Source organism: Podarcis filfolensis, assembly GCF_964270895.1.
Source record: "Podarcis filfolensis genome assembly, chromosome: 5".
NCBI lineage: Eukaryota > Metazoa > Chordata > Lepidosauria > Squamata > Lacertidae > Podarcis > Podarcis filfolensis.
In genome coordinates this window covers 94519231-94543643 of record NC_139608.1, presented here as the reverse complement: position 1 = coordinate 94543643, position 24413 = coordinate 94519231, and the positions used below count along the sequence as shown (strand labels likewise).

The 24413-nt window shown below is 45.4% G+C and overlaps 1 protein-coding gene across 1 annotated transcript in view; it reads right to left on the bottom strand.

Moving 5' to 3' along the window:
* The window catches only part of SEMA3D (semaphorin 3D), a 174957-nt gene that overhangs the window by 65447 nt on the left and 85097 nt on the right, over window positions 1–24413 (bottom strand). The window contains exons 7-8 of the mRNA XM_083615609.1: window positions 17179–17307; window positions 10287–10429 (exon numbers count right to left, since the gene is read on the bottom strand). Of these exons, the coding sequence (XP_083471735.1) occupies window positions 10287–10429; window positions 17179–17307 (272 nt within the window). The remainder of the gene's footprint in view (window positions 1–10286; window positions 10430–17178; window positions 17308–24413) is intronic.

Genomic DNA, 24413 nt, shown 5'->3' with positions numbered 1-24413 from the left:
GAAGGCAGTAAATTACAGAACTGGTTCAATAAACGTGTGTGTCCTTATTTCTCTGGAATCACCAGACTTCTCCTTTATGACCCATCATGGCCCATCCATATGTCAAGAAAGAGGATAAATTAGGTTCCAAATTGCATAAAAATTGCATAGAGGAATACTGAAAGTATAGATGTGAATTTAAGGGGGGGATAATTTCTATGAGTTCTATCCAACTCTTTCCTGCCCCAGTGCACCCCCCACATCACCCCACAGATCTACTCCAGCAGATTCATGGGGAGGAGAGCTTCTGGCATCCCTGAGCAGGCTCAGGCAGGCTCAGAATACATCTGAAGGACTCAGTAATTGAGATCCGTTGCCGAAGCCCAGTAACTGCAGATTTTGGCACCATCCCTCTGTGCCATCAAAGGAGCCCTCAGAAACATTATTGCATATAATCCATATAGGTAAATCCATCTGCTGCAGGTGCTTGTGTTTAATCCTCCTTGAATGTATACCTCCAGCAATGTGGCTGCTGCTGGATCCACCGTTGCTCTCAAGTTGGTCCAGATAAGTGCAAAAGGGTCTGCCAACATGCCACACCCAACCCCTCGCAACTATGGGATGGCAGCAACTGCTAAGGCAGCATCAGCCATGCAGGTAAAAGGACAAAACCAAGTATTTTAAAGGTGTCTTAGGTAAGGATAGCCCCATCCATCAGTTCTGGTTTCTTTCTGTTTCTCCTTTTTCCAATCTTCAGTTCTCCTCATTTCTACATTGATAGTTTTTGTTTCTTTTAAAAAGTCCTCATCAAAATTCAGCAGCAGCTTAGGGCAATTTTCTCCTAATATCCAGATTTTTTTCCCATGCAATTTTTCCTAAAATACACAATTTTGCTAAGTAGCCCGCCACCCAACATAATGCATTCTGTATGTTAGTTTCAAAAATATATGCTCCCGTCCCTAACTTTAGGCCTTGTCTACCCATATGGCAGTATGTGCTGGTGGCAGGCCTGGCCCTCCTGGAAGGCAAGGGGAGGCAACCACCTCAGATGGCAGGGTCTACAAAGGCAGTAGACCTCAAGGTAGATCTTTATCCCTTCTTTCTGATGTTGATCTTTGCTCTTCCTTCCCTCCCCACCCAGGAAGAAAGTGCGATTTTGTGGTTCACCTAGGGTGCCAAAATTTCTTGGGCTGCCCCTGACTGCCGGAACTGTATGTGGAGTGTCGCTTTTTTAGACCATATGTGGAGGTATGACTTTTGAAAGCTGCCTCACATCTGTGCAGGTAAAAATCTAGCATACTGTGAAGGAAAGTTCTAGCCCAGCCAACTGCCTCTTGTGCCAGATTCCTGTTTTCAGTGGAGCACTTAAAAAATCCCATTTGTCTCCTGCATTCTGAAGAGGAACAGCTCATTCAGTACCTCTGAAATCTACCACCATCTCTTTTATTTTATCATTTCTTTATATATTATGATTTCTTTATATATACTGCCTTCTTCTCCAAGGATCTCAAAAGACACATGGTTGTCTCCGTCCTCATTTAATCCCCCACAACAGCCCTGTGAGGTTGGGCTGTGCTGAGAGACTGTGACTGGCCCAAGGTCACCCAAGGAGCATCATGGCTGTGTGAGAATTTGAACCCTGGTCTCACAGGCCACAGTCCAACATTCTAACCACTATGCCATACTCAATGTTTCTGGGGCATATATAGAACAGGTGCTAGGATTACAAGCATGACGGTGAAAATAGACCACTTTCAGCAAGGCTTCTGTTCCCAACTGACATTTCCTTCCATGAACTAAGTGCATTTATGCCTGGAGATTTAAGCCTGTGAGTCCATTTCCCCTTTTAGAACCCATGGGACCCGACAGCGCTTCCCTATGCCTGGATTGCATCCAGAGGGATAGGAACTGACTCCTCATCCATGAGGGTTAGAAAGAAGCCTGCCGCAAGATTTACCAGATATTGCTGTGCAAAGATCCTGCCCGGAGACTCTGCCCTCCAGACATCCATGATGGGAAAAGCAGAGCAAAGCATCCAAGCCAAGCTCTTAACATCTGGCAAATCAGCGCAAAATGTTTCCTGCTTTGGCTGTTTATGGGACAGTCGACACGGAAATGAGATCACTCCAATGTCCACCTGCTTTTTTACATTTATTTTTTTAAATGCCATCTTTTGAAGTTCTTAAATGATAGAAAGCACTAATTTACAAGTCTGAAAGTCCTTGTGACAATGTCTGCAAAAGACTGTGGGAAAGTCCAGTTTGAAAAAGGTGCTTATTTGGCAAACCCACACAAACGTTCCCTCGCACGGGGCATTCCGGTTCTGGATCACCGAGCAGAGAGCAAAAATAACTAAAAATTATGCTCCCGTCTGCATATTCAGCAACATGTCTGGGCAAAAAGTCCAGGAAGCAGAATGGCTTAAATGCTGGGAGGAATGACCAGATGCGTAAGGGGATTAAGGTTTCTAGAACCTGGGAATTACTGTGGGGGCAACGGGTGTAAATCAGCAATTACTAGTGCCTCCCTAGAGTTGACAACTTGTGATTTTAAAAATACCTAGTTGGTGCCTGGTTGGAGCCTGATGGGATTCTGGCACATTGAGAAAGAGACTTCTGGGTATGGGATCAAAGGGGTGGGGTGGGGGGAAATGTGTGTGTCCATAGTGTGTTGGTATTTTTAATAGTGCAATCATAAATAAAATTTTATATATTTTTCCTCTTTGTATCCTCCCCCCATCCCCAGCACCTACAAAAGAATAGAAAAGAAGATTTTGGAGCAGTGGCGTTGAAAATTAATATATTGCTACAATTATGTTATCCCAGTAGTGATGTATGGAAGTGAGAGCTGGACCATCAAGAAGGCTGATCGCCGAAGAATTGATGCTTTTGAATTACGGTGCTGGAGGAGACTCTTGAGAGTCCCATGGACTGAAAGAAGATCAAACCTATCCATTCTGAAGGAAATCAGCCCTGAGTGCTCACTGGAAGGACAGATCCTGAAGCTGAGACTCCAATACTTTGGCCACCTCATGAGAAGAGAAGACTCCCTGGAAAAGACCCTGATGTTGGGAAAGATTGAGGGCACAAGAAGAAGGGGACGACAGAGGACGAGGTGGTTGGACAGTGTTCTCGAAACTACCAGCATGAGTTTGACCAAACTGCGGGAGGCAGTGGAAGACAGGAGTGCCTGGCGCGCTCTGGTCCATGGGGTCACGAAGAGTCGGACACGACTAAACGACTAAACAACAACAACAACCATTATGTTTAATGATATTGAAGGGGAAATGTGGCTAGCAAAATGGGCCAGGTTAAATCACAAACATACCCCCAGCTAGAAGGTACCAGTATAATAGCCTAAGGAAGGCAAAGCAAAATGTTCTCATGTGTGTGTTCTAATCATCAGGGCCAGGACTGTTAGAAATGCAGTGATGGGCTGCAATGTTATGTTCATGGTCTGTGAAGTGCACCTCAGGGGAGAGGGGATTAGGTTTGGGTCTTTGTTTTTTTAACTAAGCTCCAATTAAGGGGAAAAATGGGGTGCACCTACTTGCTTAGCTACCCGCTCCCAAACAGTACTAAAGTCTAACCGAGAATGCATGTGATCCTTTTCCTTGAAATGCATCACAGTGAAGTTCTGAGAACCGATCACCAAGCAGCACTTTAAACCCTGCCATTTTGAAATGATGGTTTATTTGAATAATTGCACGGTGCACGACAATACTAGAATGTCTTTGATTGACTCCAACAAGGGCATCAATATACCCTTAACAATATCCATATCTTGTAGGATGTGACTTTGCTACGAATGCTATGGGATCATGTTTCATGTCAGGATTATTTGAGAAGATAGTAGATGTGAAGTATAATTGTTTAATTGACACATAAATGGAAAATGCCTAAATATGTATTACTCAGGTTACAGGTGCTTCAGGTTACAAACTCTGCTAACCAGGAAGTGGTTGCTTCAGGTTAAGAACTTTGCCCCAGGATAAGAACGGAAATCACGCGCCAGCGGCGCAGTGGCAGCCGGAGGCCCCATTAGCAAAAGCATGCCTCAGGTTAAGAACTGTTAAGAACGGACCTCTGGAATGAATTAAGTTCTTAACCCGAGGTACCACTGTACTGCTAACTCTGGAGAAATTCCACTGCAGTATTCTAAGGGTTTCTGAGCTCTAGCTGAGGTGATAATTAACTGCCATTGTTTTCTGCAAGCTAACACATGAATGTTTAACCTTAGATCACAAGAGAAGTATTGAATTGCAAATTCGCCATTTTGAAGGGAATTGCCTTGTTTTCCTTATTCCCAGGCTCTGTGAAAGTAAGGATGTGTAAATAGCTGTCTAGGTAAACAGCCTCAGGCAGGATGCAAGCTGGAATGCAAGGCTGCGGGGAGAGACAGACCTCTGCCTCCAGGTCTGTTGAAATTATTTCCTATTTTGTAAGATGCTGAGTCTATGCCTTGGACTGGCACGTGTCTTATGGAATTGTTTGGATGTATCATTTGATGTTTTCATTTTGTTTTGAAGACAGTTCTTAAAGTAAAGTTTTAATTAAACGCATGGGCCTTAATAAAGTTTCATTTCCAAAAAGGAGTCAGTTTTCATGCATCCAACTGTACTTCAAACTGCACAATATTAATACAATGGTACCTCTGGTTAGATACTTAATTCGTTCTGGAGGTCCGTTCTTAACCTGAAACTGTTCTTAACCTGAAGCACCACTTTAGCTAATGGGGCCTCCTGCTGCTGCCGTGCCGCTAGAGCACGATTTCTGTTCTCATCCTGAAGCAAAGTTCTTAACCTGAGGTACTATTTCTGGGTTAGCGGAGTCTGTAACCTGAAGCGTATGTAACCCGAGGTACCACTGTATCTGCAATAGTCATTTCTGCAGGCAAAGCAATAGACCCAATCTATTTGGAATTTAGAAAAGCCCTGCTTGGCAACTGATTTTAAACAGGGTCCCTCATGTGTAGAATGACTAAAAGAGTGAGCAGTGCTGGCTCTCCGCTGACATTTCCATGTGATCCAAGAAGAGCAACAGAGAAGTAGGCTGAGCTCTTCCCCTATGAACTGAAGTGGGTCCCTCCCATTGGTCTGTGCCTCGGCTTAAACATGAGTGTGAGTAGATAAGAGAGAGGTTTGACCAGACCCTTGGTCACTGTTCCTGGCTGGTAAAATCAGTCTCTCCATTTGCCTCAGCGTGAGTGAAGTGAATGGGGACAGGGTGAGAACAGAGAAGAACATGGAAGCATCTGCCAGCATCAGGGCCTGGCTGAGAGCCAGGAAGGGGTGGAGTCTACACCTCCTTGATAAGCAGCTGTCAGTCTGAAGCAACAGCTCCTCTTCCAAACTCCATCCTTCCTGGCCTGGGGAAATGGGCAGAAAGTGGCAAGAAAAAGGAGAAGCTTAGACTTAGATGGCCCTTAGGGTCCCCGTCAACTCTACGGTTCTGTGATTCTACGATTCCATGAGTCACCTACTCTTATTTAAATGTGCAAACACCATTCACAGGTTATGGCACCAGCTCTGTATTTTCCAGTTAATTTTTTTTATATTTTCTACGCTTAATCCTACCGGGAGGGGAAAACACAAAACAAAGCCAAGACATTGGCTGCACTTCATTTGATATTAGTGGGAACATTCTTGTTTCCCCCCAAGCAGACGAAGAAATGCCAGCTACTGCAGATAAGCGGCGGATAACGTCTTTAAGAAAAGAAAAGCAAAATATCTGAAATGCTACTTGTCATGACAAATTATGCATTTCGGTCCAACCGTGGACGTTGAAAGAACTTCCTCCCAATTTATAACACTATCCCCTAGGTGATACGCAGAATGAAAAATGATGCAACCAAAATCAGGGGGCGGGGGCGGTTTGATGGTTCTTTTTTTAAAAGAAAAGAAAGAAGCATGAGTCAAAATAATACAAATTAAAAAATAATTTTCTCAAAATTAGAAATGGTGAAAGAAACCCACGCAATACTACAGGACATCTGAATCCTCTAATCACTGGGTAAGACAAAAGCGTTGACAGATGTTTGACCCAGAGGGACAGCATCCGTAAAGCCCTGATGTCAACTTGGTTATGCCGTTTAACCCTTTCCCCTCAATAGTTGTGCTCAGTTCTGTCCATTCTCAGACCAGGGAGCTGCCTCCCCCCCCCCCCACAACTGCAAATCATCCCCCAATCTGTTTGGCTAGAGAGGTTCAAGGCAGGCAGGCCTCACTCTCAAGCTAAGAGTGACAGGGTCTAAAGGAGCAGAGCGACTGCAACTGTACAGTGTGTGCAACACACCAGAAAGAAATTCATTCTATCCATCCCTAGATATGGTTTAAAAAATCCAGAAAACATCCAAATAGGTTCCCTACTTAATTTTTTGAGGGGGGGGGCAACAAAGAGTCTTGTAATAAAGCTGCCTTATGCAGAGTCAAACCCAGTACGTTTTTCGGGGGGGTGGGTGGGCCCTAAACATTTTGTGAATCTAAGTTTGGCCTCATTGAGGGGCAATATTTCAATATGAGTAGGAAAATGAGAGCACCCCTAAACATTTTATTTTTTTTAGAAAAGAAGCACTGGTCAAAGCTATCCTGGTCCACCTATCCTAGCATTATCTACTCTGTTGGGCAGCAGCTGTCCAGATGTTCATGCCGAGATCTCGCCCATCCTCTGCTACTTGGTCCTTTGAGGTTGCCTGGGAGGGAACCTTGGCCATAGCTGTCAAGTGTCCCTTATTTGAAGGGACAGTCCCTTATTCCAGAGCCATGTCCCGCTGCTGTCCCTTATTGATGGATGTCCCTTAAATGTCCCTTAAATTTCAAAGGAAGCAGCTCCTCTCCCTCCCTCCCTGCCGGCCAGGGAGGAGGGAGGCTCCAACTGTGTTGCTTGGCTGTGTTGCTCACCCAATAAGAAGTCTAAGAACGATTGGGGGGGTGGAGCTTGCATGCCTTGTGTGTGGCTAGTTAATGCAAGCTGAGGGGTTTTTTGAATGCTGGACGCCATTTTGTTGCACGTGCTGCTGCAAACTTTGCAGTGCAAAGCCAGGCCGGGGAGCCATCTTAAGTTGAGGCTGCATAGGCCTTGTGGTGCATGTGATTCAGATTCTATTCAGTGGAACCTCTGGTTACAAAGTTGGTTGGACAATGTTCTCGAAGCTACCAGCATGAGTTTGACCAGACTGCAGGAGGACAGGAAGACTGGAGTGCCTGGAACAGGTGAGGCTGCGGGTCCCTTATTTTGGCTGCTGGTCCCTTATTTTCAAGGCTTCTGGTCCCTTATTTTCAAATCTGTAAGTTGACAGCTATGACCTTGGCCCATCGGCAATACTCAGCCCTGGAGATCTGGCTCTTCCCACAGCACTTTAAAAGCAAACAGGCTGCTCAGCAACACACACTTGTTAGCCAACACTCTGTCCTTTGCCCTGGTTCTCACAGAGGTTGCAGACCTGGGTCTCAGCTGCGCCACTTCAGAAAGCAGGCAAAGGACCACGCGACTGAATGCTCAGCCACGCAGACCATATCGCTCCACATAAGAAACTGGATGTCAGAGAGAAGGGGTCCAGTTGTGGCTTCTTATAGGCAGGGATTTTTTCATTTTTATTTGATAGAGAAGCAGTTCATTGTGTGACACTCCATCCTTTTCTCTCTACTCTTTTGGAGGTCTTTTCAGGACTCACACTATATGTAATTATATCCATAACCCCTTTCAGGTGTTCATTCTAGGGCAGATACATATGTGTGTGGGGGGGGTGTCTTAGTGATGTTGGTGGTGATGGAGGTTCTGCAGCCACCCAGGACCACAACTGTTCCTTGGGAGAGTTGGACAGAAATCATGCACTATAAAGACCCCAGGGCTTGCTGTTCCTTGAGTCAGATCAAAAGCCTAACCAGTCCAGTGCTGGACTGTGCCTCAGGGGTAGGTGAAAATCCTTTGGCCTTTCTCTCTGGCTTTTGGGATGCTCCCCAGGCTACACCTTCTTCTCCTGGGCCATGCTTCTCACTGGTTCTGATCAACACCCACCTCAAGTGCCCTCGCCTGACTAGAATGTATAATTAAACAGCGGCAATGCCTCCTCATGGCTCGAATGGAGGGACCATGTGTTTGTCAGAGGGCAGAAACTCCTAACCTTTCCATGGCAAGAATGTAGCCTACTGTACAAACTGTAAGAATCACATCCATTGCCAAACTCTGATTTCCTATAGCATGCCCACCACTTGCAGGTGCCCCCTCCCAAGGTTTTCCACAGACGGATGTTTCCCTCTGGGATGAAAAATGTTTCCCACTCTGGAGAGTCTACAGTCAATCTCTTCCCCATATCTTGAGCTTCTTTAGCTGAGTCAAGGCTTGAACTAGATGTCCTACAAATGCAAAGCATACACTTTGTATCTGAGCTATAGTCTTGGCAGTCAGATCCTGGCACGGATTTGAATATGTTATTAAAATCCGTGTGACAAATTCTGTACAATCCTTATCTTGCTTTATCTTCATAAAACTACCACTAAGGTACCCACCCCCTTATTTCTGGCAGAGATCCTGCATTTTTAAAAGGTCACAAAGACAGACATTGAATTGGCGAAGCGTTTCCCATCACTGCTCTTTCATAGAAGGAAGGAGGTGCCGGTTAAACTTTCACCTGCCGCAGGGAGAAAAAATTCATCCGATGAAATTGCTGACCTTAAGTTGAGCTGTTCGGACAGTACCTGGGCTGGTTTGGACACAAAGAAAACCCATCATTTTGGATTATGAGACTGAGCCTTTGCCAGCCTTGTGCCAGTACAATTTCCCTTCCTCTCTAACATCCCCACGATGAGGCTGGGTGCTTTTGTTTTGACTTCAGCTGAACCACAACTTCTTGTGTTGTTCAAAACTTGACAAACGGTGGTTAACGATGGTTAACTGAACCTCACCACCATTTATGAACAGTCGGCTTATGTTCTGGATGACATAATAAACTATGGTTAATTATCAGTGGGAGTTTCTGGTGTCCTCTTGGTCACCCTGGGGCACTAGAGGAGGGAGTGCAGGAGCTCAAGGCTTGTGTGAGTGGACTTGGCTGGTGACAATCCTGGAAGCTCTTTCCAGAGAAGAGCAAAGGAAGTTATAGGACTGTTATGCTGTCACCTTTCTCCTTGCTTTATTTATCTATGTTTGGCCTGTGTTTCCTTTAGCAACATGTTTATTCCAAGGAGTTGAGAGGGGAAGGAGCAAGACAGTGATGAAAGAACAACTCTTTATTTGCCACGGCAACCAGTGTGGAACACTGCTCTGGCAAGGTACATGTTCACAAAGGACATCCAACTGATGACTTCCTTGGTCTGCAAGCAAGCTTTCTCCTTTTTAAAAATTGTTTTAATTAGTGGTCAAAAGGGTATTTCATTGATGGCTGCTGAGATTTCTACCTGGGATGGTTATTGATTGACTACTGTTGTCATTGACTGTTGACTTTAAACTGATTTTACAGTGCTTGGTCATATTTGCGTTTTGCAGTTCTTTTGTTCCGGGATACCTGTTGTGCATTAAAGCTCATACCTTGGCTTGGGTCGCTTCGGGCAGAGCATGCAGTGTATAAATATTGGCTGGGATTCAAAGCGCTATTTCAGGCACACCCAAATCTTGAACATACCCAGGTTTTTAAACAGCTGACCCTCCCCGCAATGCTATCTCCTTCGGAAATTCCCTCCAGTTTCAAAACTGGTTTCTCATGTGATGGTGGCAGTGGTTTGCTGCTTGAGAAACACAAGCCCAGAGCCCCGTTCTTGGGATTCCAGCCATAATAAATAACGTGGATGGAACCAGAAATTGTGAGAGTACCACAAAGCTGCAGGTCAGGTTGTTTCAGGCAAGGAAAATATAAGGGCAGCCCCGCACAGCCCTTTGAATTCTGGGAAATAATATACTGGAGCAGAAGGTGATGAATGGGTGAAAGAACACAGACCAAATGCTATGGGGGGAAAGCAATAGCGAATACATACTGGAGAACTAAAAAAAACAGGAGTGGATTAGTTTGTTTGGGTTAGCGGTGATTTGTGAATGTAGAATGAGAGTCTCACTATTCAGAGGCAGGTAATTAAACTGGCTACTATTTAACTTCATTATCAACTGTGAAAATATAAGAATTCCAAACTCACAGCTGGCTTATCAAACCAACAGTGCAGGACCAGTTGAGAGAATGTGAGACTCCATTAGTAATCCATATTATTGTAGGTAGCCTAGACAGTACTTTGAGGAAAGTTATTTCCTCCCTTGGGCAATTAATATTTATCAAGGAAACAAAACTAGAGAGTTAGCTTTGCATATATTCTCATTGCTCACCTTACAGACTCGGCCAACTCGGGAAAGGATGGTTTTGTCAGAGGTGCTGCTATCTTGAGAAACTTCTCGGAAAAAGAAATAGATTTTGTCATCGTCTGGATTATATGTGTCCGGGATAGGGAAGAGTCCAATAAACTTTGCTCCTAAAAGACACCCAAAATACCAAACATTGTAACTGCATTGATCTGTGTTTTCTAACTCCTATGAGATGACACAAGACACTGAAGCTGGTGCAGAAGGAAGACTTCCTACCCTGAACCACAATGGGGCCTCCAGATCTTGATGGACCATCAGCCAGCATCAGCTAGCACTGATGGAGCAGTTGGAATCCATCCAGTGTCTGGAAGGCCACAGTTTTCTCCATCCCTGGGCGGTGGGATTGTGTGCTCTTCACCTCTTCTTTCTCTGAAGTCAAGTGTGGTGAACCTCTGGCCCTTCAGACGTTGCTGAACTAAAACTCTCATCACCCCTGGCCATTGGCCAAGACTGCTGGAGCTGATGGGATCTGTAGTTCAGCAACAGCGGGAGAACCTAGTTTTCCCACACTTGTCCTAGATGAATTCCTCATTGAACAATCAGAATTTGTCTTACACTTCTGATTCTAATGCAATGCCAGCCATGACACAAAAGAATGGAAGTCAAAGGTAACATTGTCATACTGTTAACCACCAGAATCATTCAGTCATCCAGGCTTGCTACCATAGGAAACCACTCATTCATCTGCAAGCATTTTGTCATTTAGGCCAGATTCACTCCTGTTTGCATGAACTGGACCAGCATGCATGCATACTATGCCAATATGATTTGTCATCCAGAGCATGGTGTGGACATGACTTTCGGCGTGCATTTAAACTCACTGCCAGTGTGTCTGTGTGAATGGGCCCTCACACATTCTTGACTTCTTTTCCATGGCATCAAGCCCACTCCTTTTAAAAGTGTTTGAGCAAGAGCCCTAAGACCATGCTTAAATACAGTTCTTAAAATGAATCAATGTTGGCAATACACATCACTTTTAAAGAAAGGGCTAATGTAAGCTCCACTACATCTCTGTACAAATCAGGAGGAGGAGGCAAAGCCAAGGCAGAGACTCATGCAGGGGCAAAACAGGCAGCCACCTGTAACATCAATTCTGCTGCAATCTGCAATAGGAGAAACACATTACTCAGTATCACTCCCAGCAGAAAGTGGTTTGGAGGAGTAAGATTAGAGCAGGGAGCCTGCAATGTTATACACACTTACATGGGAGTAAGTAAGTTTCATGGAACTCAGTAGGACTTGAGTCTGAGTATACAGGCTTGCATAGGTAAAGGGTAAAGGTACCCCTGCCCGTACGGGCCAGTCGTGTCCGACTCTAGGGTTGTGCGCCCATCTCACTTAAGAGGCCGGGGGCCAGCGCTGTCCGGAGACACTTCCGGGTCACGTGGCCAGCGTGACGAAGCTGCAACTGGCGAGCCGGCACCAGCGCAGCACACGGAAACGCCGTTTACCTTCCCGCTAGAAAGCGGTACCTATTTATCTACTTGCACTTAGGGGTGCTTTCGAACTGCTAGGTGGGCAGGAGCTGGGACCGAACGACGGGAGCTCACCCCACCGCGGGGATTTGAACCGCTGACTATACGATCGGCAAGTCCTAGGCACTGAGGTTTTACCCACAGCGCCACCCGCGTCCCGTGCAAAGACCAATAAGGCAGGTTGCTCTGAGAGTGGAGACTCTGAGCTCTCAGAATTTCTTGGTGTTTTCATTATCCCGCACAGGGACACTTTATAGGTCGCAAGCATCACTTACTGTGAAGAGGCTTGCACAGTCTTCCATTTTAGTTCCACCGCAGCCCCATAACATAGAGTTTTGGAACACAAAAATTATGTCTTGTACCAGACAAGACTCTTAATCTCAGGGTTGTGAGTTTGACCACACTTTGCTCCCACACAGCCATCTGTCTGATGACTACGACATCTTTTCAAGTCCCAGAAGGATATGAGGCAGAGCTCAGGCAAGGGAGGTAGGCTGTTGTCTCTCCCTCCCCCCCCCCAACACAGAAATGCAATAATACAATAACATAAATACAGCAGGTGAAGAATCCCCCATTACATTTTTATTGCTTTGACTTCCTGGAATTCCAACTTTTCTTTGTTTGTATGCGCTTTTATACAACTGTTTTACTGGTTTTGTGTGGCATTTTTGTTTTAATGATGTAGTTTATTGCTTTTATGTTGTTCAGAGATTTTAAAATAGTAAGCCGCTTATAAACACCTTTAAATCAATAAAATAACAGGGCCTCAGCATCTTTTAAAAGCCTGGGAAAGGACTGGTCCTTCTGAGACCTGCAGCTATAAGCAAGAAGTTCTTGCCCTAAGAAATTTCCCTCTGCTGATTCAGATCATTGCTCAGCAAGGTCAGCTCTGGGAGAAGTCTCTGACCTATTGCCTGTTACTTAGGATCCTTTTAATTGGAAATGCGGGTTAACAGAACATGGGAGTTTTTGTTCTCTTCCACTAAGCTGTGGACTTTTCCTTGCAGTGAAGTGAACTATTCAGCTGAGAATATAGTTGAATAGGGGGAAAGCTGTCTCATTCCTATATAAGCAATTTAATACTAATTGCACAATTACTTAAGTGTGCACCATTTTTCATGGAAGGCCAAAGCAAGAATGGGTGGTTTAATCTTTAGTGTGTGTGTATATTTATGTGTCTGTGTTTTCTTTAATTGTAATACTATCATCAGCCAATTTCTTGACACCAGAACACCCAGAAAATACAAACTTTATGTCAATTTTAATAGTGGTCTTTTTGTTGGAGTGAAACATGATTACATTGAGAAAGCAATTTTGGGAATCTCTTGAACTTTAACAGAATAACACAGATTCTAAAAGCATTCGACTTAAGACATTATGTCAGATTTCAGACACACTAACAGACACAGAACAGAAGAGAACAGAATAGGCCAGTGTGCTTAGAGACTGAGACCTGGGTTCAAATTTAAAATCCTTTCAAAAAGAAAAAGTAATTCGATTCAGCTGTGAAGTTCAATGGGTAAGATCCTTGGATGAGATCCTATTCCTTTGTCTAACCTACCTCACTGGGTTGTTATGAGGGATAAAATATGATTCCCACTGCCACCACATGGACCATCCTCAACCATCTCTTTGAAGAAAGGAAGCCTGAACTATAATATACTAATGAAACACTCATTTCTTCTGTGAAAAGTCTTCATGGCACCATACGAATGTTTTGGCATTCAAGCCAGGAGTGGAAACCTGGTGCTCTCTGCCTGATGCCAGAATGCAACTCCAATCAGCCCCGTCCATTAGGGACAATGGTCAAGGGTAAAGGAGCTCTAACAATGTCCAGCTCTAAGCCGATGTGTTCCTTTCAAATGCATTTGAAACCAGTTAATATGGTTCCCTTTGCAGTATGGTTCCCCAATGGCTGGCTCCTACATCTGTGCAACAGATGGATGTCTGTCTCAGCTCGATAGGGTGACCCAGAGAGACGTGGCCCATAAGAATCCCATAACCAGGCAGTTCAACAGCATTGAGAACTCTATCAGAGCCAAGGCCAGGCTTCTCATGCAGCCTTCCTGTGCCGAAACCACAAGCAGCAAAGCAACACTGGATGAAAGCACCTGCTCCCTAAAGGTCCATGTTCAAAAATACTAAATGGTGAAGCCAGGAAACGTCTCCGCATTCCCAACAGCCAATGAGAAATACTTATTACACAATGTAACAGTTCCCCTGCTAGTGTTTCCCCTCCGAAGGGACTTCTGAAGTGACGTGCCCCTCTCCATGGTCTTGGTGTGACCCAAGAGGCAGTCAAGGGGAGCAGCTTTGCAATCGCATCTGTGTCACAACTATATCTTCTTTAGACTGTGCGCCTGCCACAGTAAAGGCAAAAAGGTAAAGGACCCCTGGACGGTTAAGTCCAGTCAAATGTGACTCTGGGGTTATGGCACTCAACTCGCTTTCAGGCTGAGGGAGCCAGTGTTTGCCCGCAGACAGCTTTCCGGGTCATGTGGCCAGCAGGACTAAACCATTTTTGGTGCAACGGTACACTGTGACAGAAACCAGAGTGCACGAAAATGCCATTTACCTTCCCTCCACAGCGGTATCTATTTATCTACTTGCACTGGCATGCTTTCGAACTGCTAGGTTGGCAAGAGCTGGGACAGAGCGATGGGAGCTCACTCCATTACAGGGATTCGAACTGCTGACCTTCTGATCAGCAAGCCCAAGAGGCTCACTCCGGCACCACCATGAAAGAGAGGGAGGCTGGGGAGGGGACATTGTTTCAGCTGCTCCATCTAGTTGTTGCTATGATGCTTCCCTGTGTCCTCAAAGGTTGTCCTTAACCTCTTCCTTGATTCTTTCTTCATTCCAGGGCAGACATACAGATAGTCTCGCCTTCAGTTCTCTTTTCTGCTACCTTTCTCCAAAAGCTCCAAAGCTGCTTCCAATTCCCATTTCTCTTCACTTGCTTGCATGGAGCTATTTCTCAGGCAAGTATCACTGTGACCTTTCAGGGAGGCTATTCCTACCATCCCCTTCTGACTACTTAGGCCAGCAGCACAGCCACCATGGGTCTGCTATGGTGGGGGGCTTCCCCACTCAGAGCCACTTCCGTTGATTTCTATCAGATTTGTGCAAGAAAAGAGCTCAGTGACAAAAAGATGGGACACCTCCAGGGGCGGCTTCATATCTTGCCATTAAGGAGGGCATAGGATACAGGATCAGTGCACAGAAATACAATGAAGGTTGCCAGAGAGTGAGAATTAAAAAAGCAGGGCATTGTCTTGCTGAAGGCTGCAAGGCATACAATGGCCCTTCTGTGCATTGCTGGGAAGTCACCATGTTCTTTTGGTCAGGAGATCTTTGCTTTGCAAGTCATCCATCACAACCGCACAGTAACCCTGAATTATGGGAAGCTAGGTCCTTCATGGAAGAGACAATTAATGGCCAAAAGAAACACATTTAAATATCCGGTTGACGGACTGTGTATAAAATGTGTATTTAAATCTGTGTCTGGGGTTTGGGGTATTGCTCAAGAGTGTGTGTATATGTGTGTGTGTGCATGTGGTGATTTTTAAAAGCGTTCACTAGTGTTTAAAAATTATCTTATTAGGAAAGGAAAAGAAGTACTTCCATTTAGGAAGCTCTTTTAATGTTCCCCTTGGTGGTATTTAAACTGCTTTTTGCAGGCATGAAATGTACCTTTATGGTCCAAAAGAGAGATGTTCCTATCTAAGGAGATTGGATTTCAACCTCAGTGTTTCAGAGAGATACAGATAACTGGTTTTGATCTAAAATTAACTGTTTAAAAGACATATATGAAGGCTGCGTTCCTAAATTGGGTGGGTAGTGCCAGTAAAAAGTGAAGCCAGATCAACCACTTTAACCAAAGCCCTGCTGGGCTCCTGCAGGAAAGGGAGAAGGGAGAAGGGAGCAACATTCTTGTTCTCCTCCATTACATACATTGATGACAAAAATGCTGCTACTGCTGCTACTACTACTTCACAGATCTTCTGAAGAATCTCGTCGTCATTTTTGCAGAAGCCTTATACAAGCAAGGCAAATAAATATCACTCTTGCTGAAGACTTCAGGATTAACATTTTTTTTTAAAAAAAAATGCAAATTGAAATTGCAAGACCTCACCCCAAACGACACAAGCTTCCATTTCGCCCATTGTGAGGCATGATAATTGAGGCCGGTAGTGTTTGCTCTTGCACAGTTTCTGTTTTCGTTTGCTTGTTTTCATTTCAATTAGATGTGCGGGTATAAAACATCTGCATGCATACCCAGAACGGAAAATTGAGGAGGAATGGTTGGGTGTAAGAACAGAGAAGTACAGCCAAGCCCCACGTGCTGGTGTGGAGCTCGCAGCTGGAAGCCTGTGTGATTGTACCTGCAGCCAGGTTTATTTGGAAAACTCCAGATTAGAACACACATGTCTAACTTTGATGCACATTCTGTTTTCCTAGGGTGCCTGCCTGCCTAGGCAAAACTGGAACATAGGAAGCTGCCTTATTTTGGGGCAGACCATCGCTCCATGTTTCTCAGCAATTGTGTAACCAGTGACTAACAACAGTTCTCCAGGGTTGCAGGAAGGGAATATTCCCGGCCCTAACTGGAGATGCCAGGGATACTCTGCCAATGAGCATTAAATCTGCCTTAGATCAAGGATCCCTAATGAAGTGTGGGCTCTGCATTCCAAGCTGCTCTCCTAGGCCAGGATTTTATGGCTTCTTGATATTTCTGCAGAGCTAGAGCTGTGGGTTAAACCACAGAGCCTAGGACTTGCCGATCGGAAGGTCGGCGGTTCGAATCCCCGCAATGACGGGGTGAGCTCCAGTTGCTCGGTCCCTGCTCCTGCCAACCTAGCAGTTCAAAAGCACATCAAAGTGCAAGTAGATAAATAGGTACCACTTCGGCGGGAAGGTAAACGGCGTTTCCGTGGGCTGCTCTGGTTTGCCGGAAGCGGCTTAGTCATGCTGGCCACATGACCCAGAAGCTGTACGCTGGCTCCCTCGGCCAATAAAGCGAGATGAGTGTTGCAACCCCAGAGTCATCTGTGACTGGACCTAATGGTCAGGGGTCCCTTTACCTTTACCTTTAGATATGTAAATTTAAATGGTAATTTGTTGGCTGCAGTGGCACAAACAGTTACGCATATACACATATCTATTCCATACATGGAACTGCCCTGTACAGAAGTTCCAGGTGTTCATCAGAGCACCTGCAGAGGGTTGGGTTGAGGCCTTGAACCCAACAGAAGGAAATACGTCAGGATGTCTGCGTCTGCAGTTGTATAGATGACAACTAGACTGTGCAGTAAAACAGGTTTCTGGGCTCAAAAACAGAGACTGTGCGTTCCCTAGTGACACATGCTTAGTTGTCTTACCACTGAGCCAGTAATGTTCTGAAATATCAGTCCGGATGTAATGGTGGTCTTGTGACGAACCCAGAGAACGTGTTAAAGCAGTGTCTTTGCCAAGGAAATCAGAGGCCGTTCCAGAATACAGATATTCATCTACAAATGGAAAACAAACAGAAACACATTCTTTAGGATTAAGGCACGCAGACAGTGGTTGCTCTTATTTTGTAGACAATCTCAAAAGAGGCATATAGGCCTGTGATCTCAGAACCATTGCAAATGTTGTTGTTTTTTCTCCTCCCTGGAGCCAAAAACTTTACTTTCATTTTAAAAAAACCCTGCCTAGATTGCTCAGTTACTCCAGCATTCCAGTGGGCACCCAAATGCTCACAGTCGGAGAGTGGAGAGGATGGCCTCCCATTGCAGGTCCCTTGAATCTGAAATTCGGAGGAGCAAGTGGGAGCTGCAACAAAATGTAGCAGTGTGCCATTCTGTCAGCCACGCCCCTTCTCCATTCCAGTCTGCTTTGCGCCCCACAGCTCCCCAAAACCCAGCCACATTCTGCACTCTGTGGCAGCTAGGCACACTTGGATCACACTATTGGGATGTTTCGGGAGTTTCTCCCACTTAATAGACTTTTAAAAAAAAGATTTGCAGAAGCATGTAAGATTTACATGCTTTTGCAAATCTCAGGGCTCCACTTAACCTGTGGGTGCTTTGTTCACGTGTGTGGTGCTGTTTTGTTCCAGCCTTTCTCAACCTGTGGGTCCCCATATGTTGTTGAACTACAACTCCCATCACCCCTAGCTAGCAAGGCCAGAGCTCAGGGATGATGGGAGTTGTAGTCCAACAACATCTGGGGGAAATCAAGGGCACATCAGACATTGAGGGAACAATGTCATTTCCGTATCCAGAGGTTCTGTTCAGACAGCATTCCGAATCCATCTACAAATTCACTTGCATCAGCTGATACTGAAAACCAGGAGCTGCACTTTAAAGCAGAAGACTTGTGAGCTGTTTAATTATTGCATCAAGTGACAGGAAGACAGACAGCCCTCCATTCAATAGCTGTGAGCTTGTTACATTATCCAAAACACGATTTGCATGCAGTATTCCTACCAAGCAAATCCTCTGTCTCTGCTTATTTTTCTATATCCATTTGACCCCATTGTTTTCAAATTATTCCAACACCATTTGACATCTGTGGACACCTGAGCTGACCAACTTCCGTACGCACCATCTATAATGGCTGAAAGAACAACTTCAAAACACTTTTTTAAAAAAATCTAGTGTGAAAATGTCCAAATCCTTGATTTAGGGCCAAACCAGATGTGATTGTAAACATGTGGCTGACATACAAAGCACTAGCTGTGCGTTTTATCTCCCCGCCCCCATGCAACATTTAGCAAAACTTATACGGTCCTGTACTCTTCTCTGCGACTGGCAGCCGATAATATGGAGAGGGGAGGAAGAATGCAGTATGTCAGAGCGCAAGGCAAACTCTTCCAGATAGTATAGAAAGGAAGAGGGGGGGAGATCACCAGAGGCTGTTTTCAGCATCAGTCATGGTTTTAGTATTACATCTAATGGTGTCTATAGAAATTTGATAAAACAAAGTATGCTTTATGTGTATACAGTCTGCTTATTATTATTATTATTATTGTTATTATTAAAAACAAACAGAAGAGTGTGTTTTTTAATTTCCCCATTTTCAGATGACACAAGTCCTTTGTGCAGTGATCACAACACATTCTGAAAGGTAGGAGTCGTATTGAAGAATGAATGGTGTAATTAATGTCTGCTAACTGACAGACATGCTCAGTGACTGATAAAAGGGTTAAAAGAAACAGCCCATCTTGCTTTAACCTCTGGTGACAAGGACCTTTCAGCACTTGGCTTGTTCTTTGATCTCCTGCATGCCTGTTAGCTCCTATGAAGAGCATGGAGATCGTGGATTGTTAAAAGAGAACATGAAACAGTGAAATAACAGTGGCATACGTAAGAAGCGATGTGCTTGCGTGCATCAGTTAAGTTGTTTGGGTGCACTTTGTCAAGCGGGTTTCCAAAAAAGGGATAATGTTCATTTAAGTCATTTCCAGATTTATTTCCATTTTGCACCATTACAGTGTCCTTCCCTTTCAAATGTTGGCTCACACATCAGCTTTTCTCCGTGTGATTCTTCCAAAGTATTCCCAGGTGCCATTGCTGCCAAACTTCCCCTAAAGGCCATCTGAAGTGACTGCAGGAGTTCAGTCTCAGATAAAACAGCTGAGGGCACTCCAAGGAAAGCCCAAAGAGATTCATTAAGAGAGAAAAGTTCTCTCTCTGTGTCTGGTGTGTGTGTGTAGGGAGCAGGAAGAACACCCTCTCTACCTACAGATTTCACAGAGAAACATATACAATCAACAACAGTTGGAAGCCATTTCTACAGTCCTGCTGTCACATCCACCATGTTCATCGGAAAAAACTGAAGGTACCATTAATAGTTGTATAGAAGATGCAGTTTGTCATAGAATCATAGACTTGTAGAGCTGGGACTCTAATCCCGTGCAATGCTGGAATCTCAGCTAAAGCAGACATGACAGATGGCTATCCAACCTCTGCTTATAAACCTTCAAGGAAGGAGAGTCCACAACCTCCCAAGGGAGTCTGTTCCACTATCAAACAGCTCTTACTGTCAGAAAGTTCTTCCTGATGTTTGCTGGAATCTCTGTTCTTGTAACTTGAAGCCATTGGTTTGAGTCCTACCCTCCATAGCAACAAGCTTACTCCCTCTTCCACGTGACAGCCCTTGAGATATTCGAAGATGCCTATCATATCTCCTCTCAGTCTCCTCCAGGGCCGTCTTTAGCAGATGCGGCGCTGGGGTGCAAATATCCACCCAGCGCCCCCAAATTACCACGGTTAGTGGGGGTGGGGTGGGCAAGCTGTGCACTGCCAGCCATATAGTTGGCAGAGTGCAGCTTCCATCCTAAGCCTCTGCAGGGATCACTCTCCTCCCACAGAGGCTTGGGAAGTAAGCTGCACGCCCGCCAACCATATGGTTGACGGGGCACAGCTGGTGGGCGTGCAGGGGAAGGGGAGGCCGCCGGCAAAGCCGTGCAGCTCCCCCACTCGCTGGGGCGCCCCTGAGAGGCCAGCGCCCTGGCACAACACACCACTAAGCCCTATGGGAAAGACAGCTCTGGTCTCCTCTCTTCCAGGATAAACACTCCCAATCATTCCTCATAAGGCTTGGTTTCCAGACCCTTGGTCATGTTGGTTGCCCTCCTTTGCACACGTTCCAGCTTGTCAACATCCTTGTGGCGCCCAAAACAGGTGTGGTCTGACCAAGGCAGAATGACCACTCCCCGCTTAAAACAGGGGGCGCCCTTTGCGTGTACGCGTGCAGCCCCTAGATCTGGAGTGGCTGCAACAGCATAGGCTTGGCTTTGCCTTCCCTCAGGTGGGATACCTGGCGGTCTCCACCTACCTCAGTCAGTTGTCCAATCCCACCTGGGGGAAGTGTTGCCAAGGAGACCAGGCCAGGTAGGGGAGGGATTACCTGCCCACACAATAGAGGGAGGATCTTACCTGGGAATCCTTCACTTGGCTCCAGAGCTTCTCCCACCCTACCCACCCTCAGTTAATGTCTTATTTTGCAGGTTAACTTTTCTTCACAGGTTTTGCAGGTTAACTTTTCTTCACAGGTATGCGGGCGCTGCTACGTTAAGGTCGCTATTAAAGGGCCGGAAAGGAATTTCCCTGCATTGGCAGGTTTCGCCTTTCCCGTAGCAAAACGTCACAACTTTGGCGGTATCAGGCCTTGGGTGGAATCCTTTAGTCCATCTTCCTCTTTGCGGCGGCGATACCAGGGTTCCCCATTAAAGGGGTTTCTGAAGGGAGGCTTTGACCGTACGCCAAAAGGTCGTCATTGCTCTCCCCTGCGGCGGCGGCGTTACGGGGGCGGCTATCTCTGCTTGAACATATGTTCTCCAGAGCTGGCCCATCCCCCCCACACATACACTGGATAACCCTTATGCTCCCTAGGTCCCCGGGTGGGGACTGGGGAAGGAGAACGCCCAATGTCTGAGCCAAGGTCTACCCACATTTGAAATTTAATAAAGTTGTGGCCAATTTAATCCCATAGCACGTTGTGTTGAGTCATTATTCCACATGACGGGGGGGGGGCCGCTCGGGATCTGGGGACTCCGCCTGTTCACGCAATATAACTTCCCTTGATCGGGACACTACATTTCTGTTGATACAGTCACTGTTCCTTGGGATTCCATCTTCTTCCATGAAGTCTCTAAGAAGGGGACACATTGCTGACTGTCTCCCTGTGTTCTCCATCCTTCAAATCTTCAGAAAGGGTAGGGATCCTTGCCCATGACAATCCACCCCTCTTCCCCTTTGCCTCTGGCCCCTGCAAGCTGTGTCCATGCGTGTGCCTCAGAAGAGCGGGCATGATGAATGAAGACAGCAAACACAGGAACCAGCCCATTCACCCTGGGCCCTGCCTCCAAACAATGTATTTGCCAAGGAGCCTGTCTTGTTCTTGCCACTCCTGCGGTAAGCTTTCCCACATAGAAAGAGCTGGAGATTAAAGGCTGCCTTTGCTCTTTGGCACTGCCACATTGGAGTCTGCTTTAAGTTGCTCCAAGTCTAAGTGGTGGCAGAAAGCTGCTGTACCAATTCCATCTAAAGCTTGAGAGCCTGCCTTTCCAAATGTCTGTGGCGATGTGGAGAAAGCGGAGCAAACCACACCATGAGCCACTGCACAATAATAAAACAGTTGCCATGCAGAGAGCTTTTGATTTCAGCTGGCCTGGCCTAGGATATGATGATTCTGTACCCGAATCCTGGCACAGAATGAGCACTGCTTTCCACCCTTTGCTGGTGGTACAGAAGCAGTGGATTTTCAATGGCTCCTGAGCGGAAGCTTGAACTGAAAGCTGTCAGTTTCCCTGGCCAACCCCAAAGTGCTCAGATCACCTGCCAATCAAGGGAGAGGAAGCAGATGTTACACCACAATTCACATCTGACCTGAAGGGGGCTAAAGCCTTACCATGGCTGTGGGCAGAAGGTGGACAGAAGATCATACAGGATTTCTGGATCTCAATTATCCAGTAACAAAAAGACCACAGTGCCAGGAATTCCAATGAGGAAGAAAGCTGTTGCCCTCAAGTTCTGCTTGCGGTCTTCCCATAGGCATCTGGTATGGATGATGGGCCTTTGACCTGATTCAACAGGTCATGTTATGTTCTCATGCCTATTTTTAATTGACTGATCAATAGACAAGTTGCATATCTCTGAGCCTCGATGTTCCCCTGCTCTAGAATGAAACTTTATGTTTAAGAGTGCTGGCGCAACTTGTTCATTAAGACTGTTTATCATTATTGTAATTATTATTATCTCTTGGCTGCCTTTGGGGAAATGGTTCCTCTCTCAACTGCAGTGATTCTCACCTGTAAAATACCTGCATTAATGGTTGCCTTTGACTGGGTTGTTGTGCATTCCTCCTGCCTATTTTTCATGTTTTGTTTGAATCCCTTCTCTGCTGTAACTCAGATGTAGATTTGTACTGATATAGGAAGGCGATCCCAGGGTAAGGCTCATGGGGTGCCTGACACAGTTGTTCAGTTCCCTAAACTGCCAGTTTCCATCTGGCTCCACCTCCCTTCGCTTAAATCTTGCCTTGATTGGTAGGTGTCCTTAAAAACCCGCCTCCCTGGAGTCTCTGGCCACAGGGTTTGCAATCTGAGCCCTGGACACTTGGACACATCCTAAAAGTGGACTCTGTTCATAGAACAGATTCATTGTTAGATATATTGTGCTTCCACCAACTCAGCTATTGATGCATCCTCTCCTTGTGACATTTCAAAGGTGCAGCAATGTTTCTTAGAACATTGCTTAATTCTATAATAAATCATTGCCTTTGTATCAAAGAAAAGGGAGACTAGGGGAGTTTCCCAAGCTGTCTTTAAAGAATGCTTTAGGGTCATTTAAAAGAGGTAAAACATTCCAAGACAGACAAGTCCTATTGTTGCTGTTTTTTAATAATGAAAGTCTGGGACCTCAGCAGGGTCAGGCAATAGGAATCATCAATCTCGTTATCCGAGAATAAAGGGTGAACATTAGTCATATTCTTTTTATAAATACACTGTGACCAATCCTTCAAAGAAACTTCTCTTTTGGCACAAGTAAAAATGCCAGGGTGGATCTCTCTTATCTTCTGTAAGGCATACAACTTGATGGACAAGTAATGGAAATGTAGATGTGCTCAGAAACAATAACTGTGACAAAGATAGCCAAAGTACATGCAGAAACAGAGGAATTAGTCTTACAGTGCATGACAGCGAGTATCTGACGCTACTCAAAGCTACGATTCAAAGGCAGGAAGAAGACCGGGCGATATTGCACATTCATGCCGTGTCTTACAGTTCAAGCTTAATCACGTCTACTCAGAAGTAGGTCTTATTTCTTTCAGTGGCTTCATTCCTTCCAGGTAAGTGGGGCTAGGTTAGCAGCCATTTTTGTACACAGGGTTGTGTTGAAATTTCTCAGAAAAAAAATGATTTTCTGACCAAATCCTTCATTCCACAATATGAGCTAAAAAGGGTTTCATTCTACATTGAGGGAGCCAAAATACCTCAGAGGAAGAAAGTATCAGCCCCCCCCCAATCTATGACAAATTCCCACTCACCCGAATTGTGCCACCTACAAATAGAGTAGAGAATTTGGGGGAAATAGAGTAGAGAATTTGGGGGAGTTGTTTTCACTCAGCCCTAGTAATAAACAGGTCTTTCTGCAAGTGAATGTGTGTCCCTTAGGGCTTGTCCACACTTTACTTTTGCTCGCTTCCAGGCACAGGTCCATGCTTTCAAGCTCCGAGTAATTTTTATTTTCTTTCTTTCTTTTTTGCCCTGGAGCTTTTCCCATGAAAACCCTCTTTTTAAAGCTGGAGCACGACAAATGGCAATTCTGGTTTTCCTTGGATTGCTGGTTGGTCCAGTTCAGCTTTGAAGAGCGGGTTTTCATGGAAACTGCTCTGGAGGGGGAAATGAACACTCAGAAATGGAGCTTTACAGCATAGCCTGTGCCTGGAAAGTGATGAGGAAAGGTCAGTGTGGAGAAGCCCAGAGAGAAATGCATACACAAATACGACATAAATGAAGGAGCTTGAAAAACTGGCTATGTTGATTATGACAGGCATGTTCTTAAAATACATTCAAATACATGGGATGGGAGGTGGCATTGTGGTCTAAACCACTGAGCCTCTT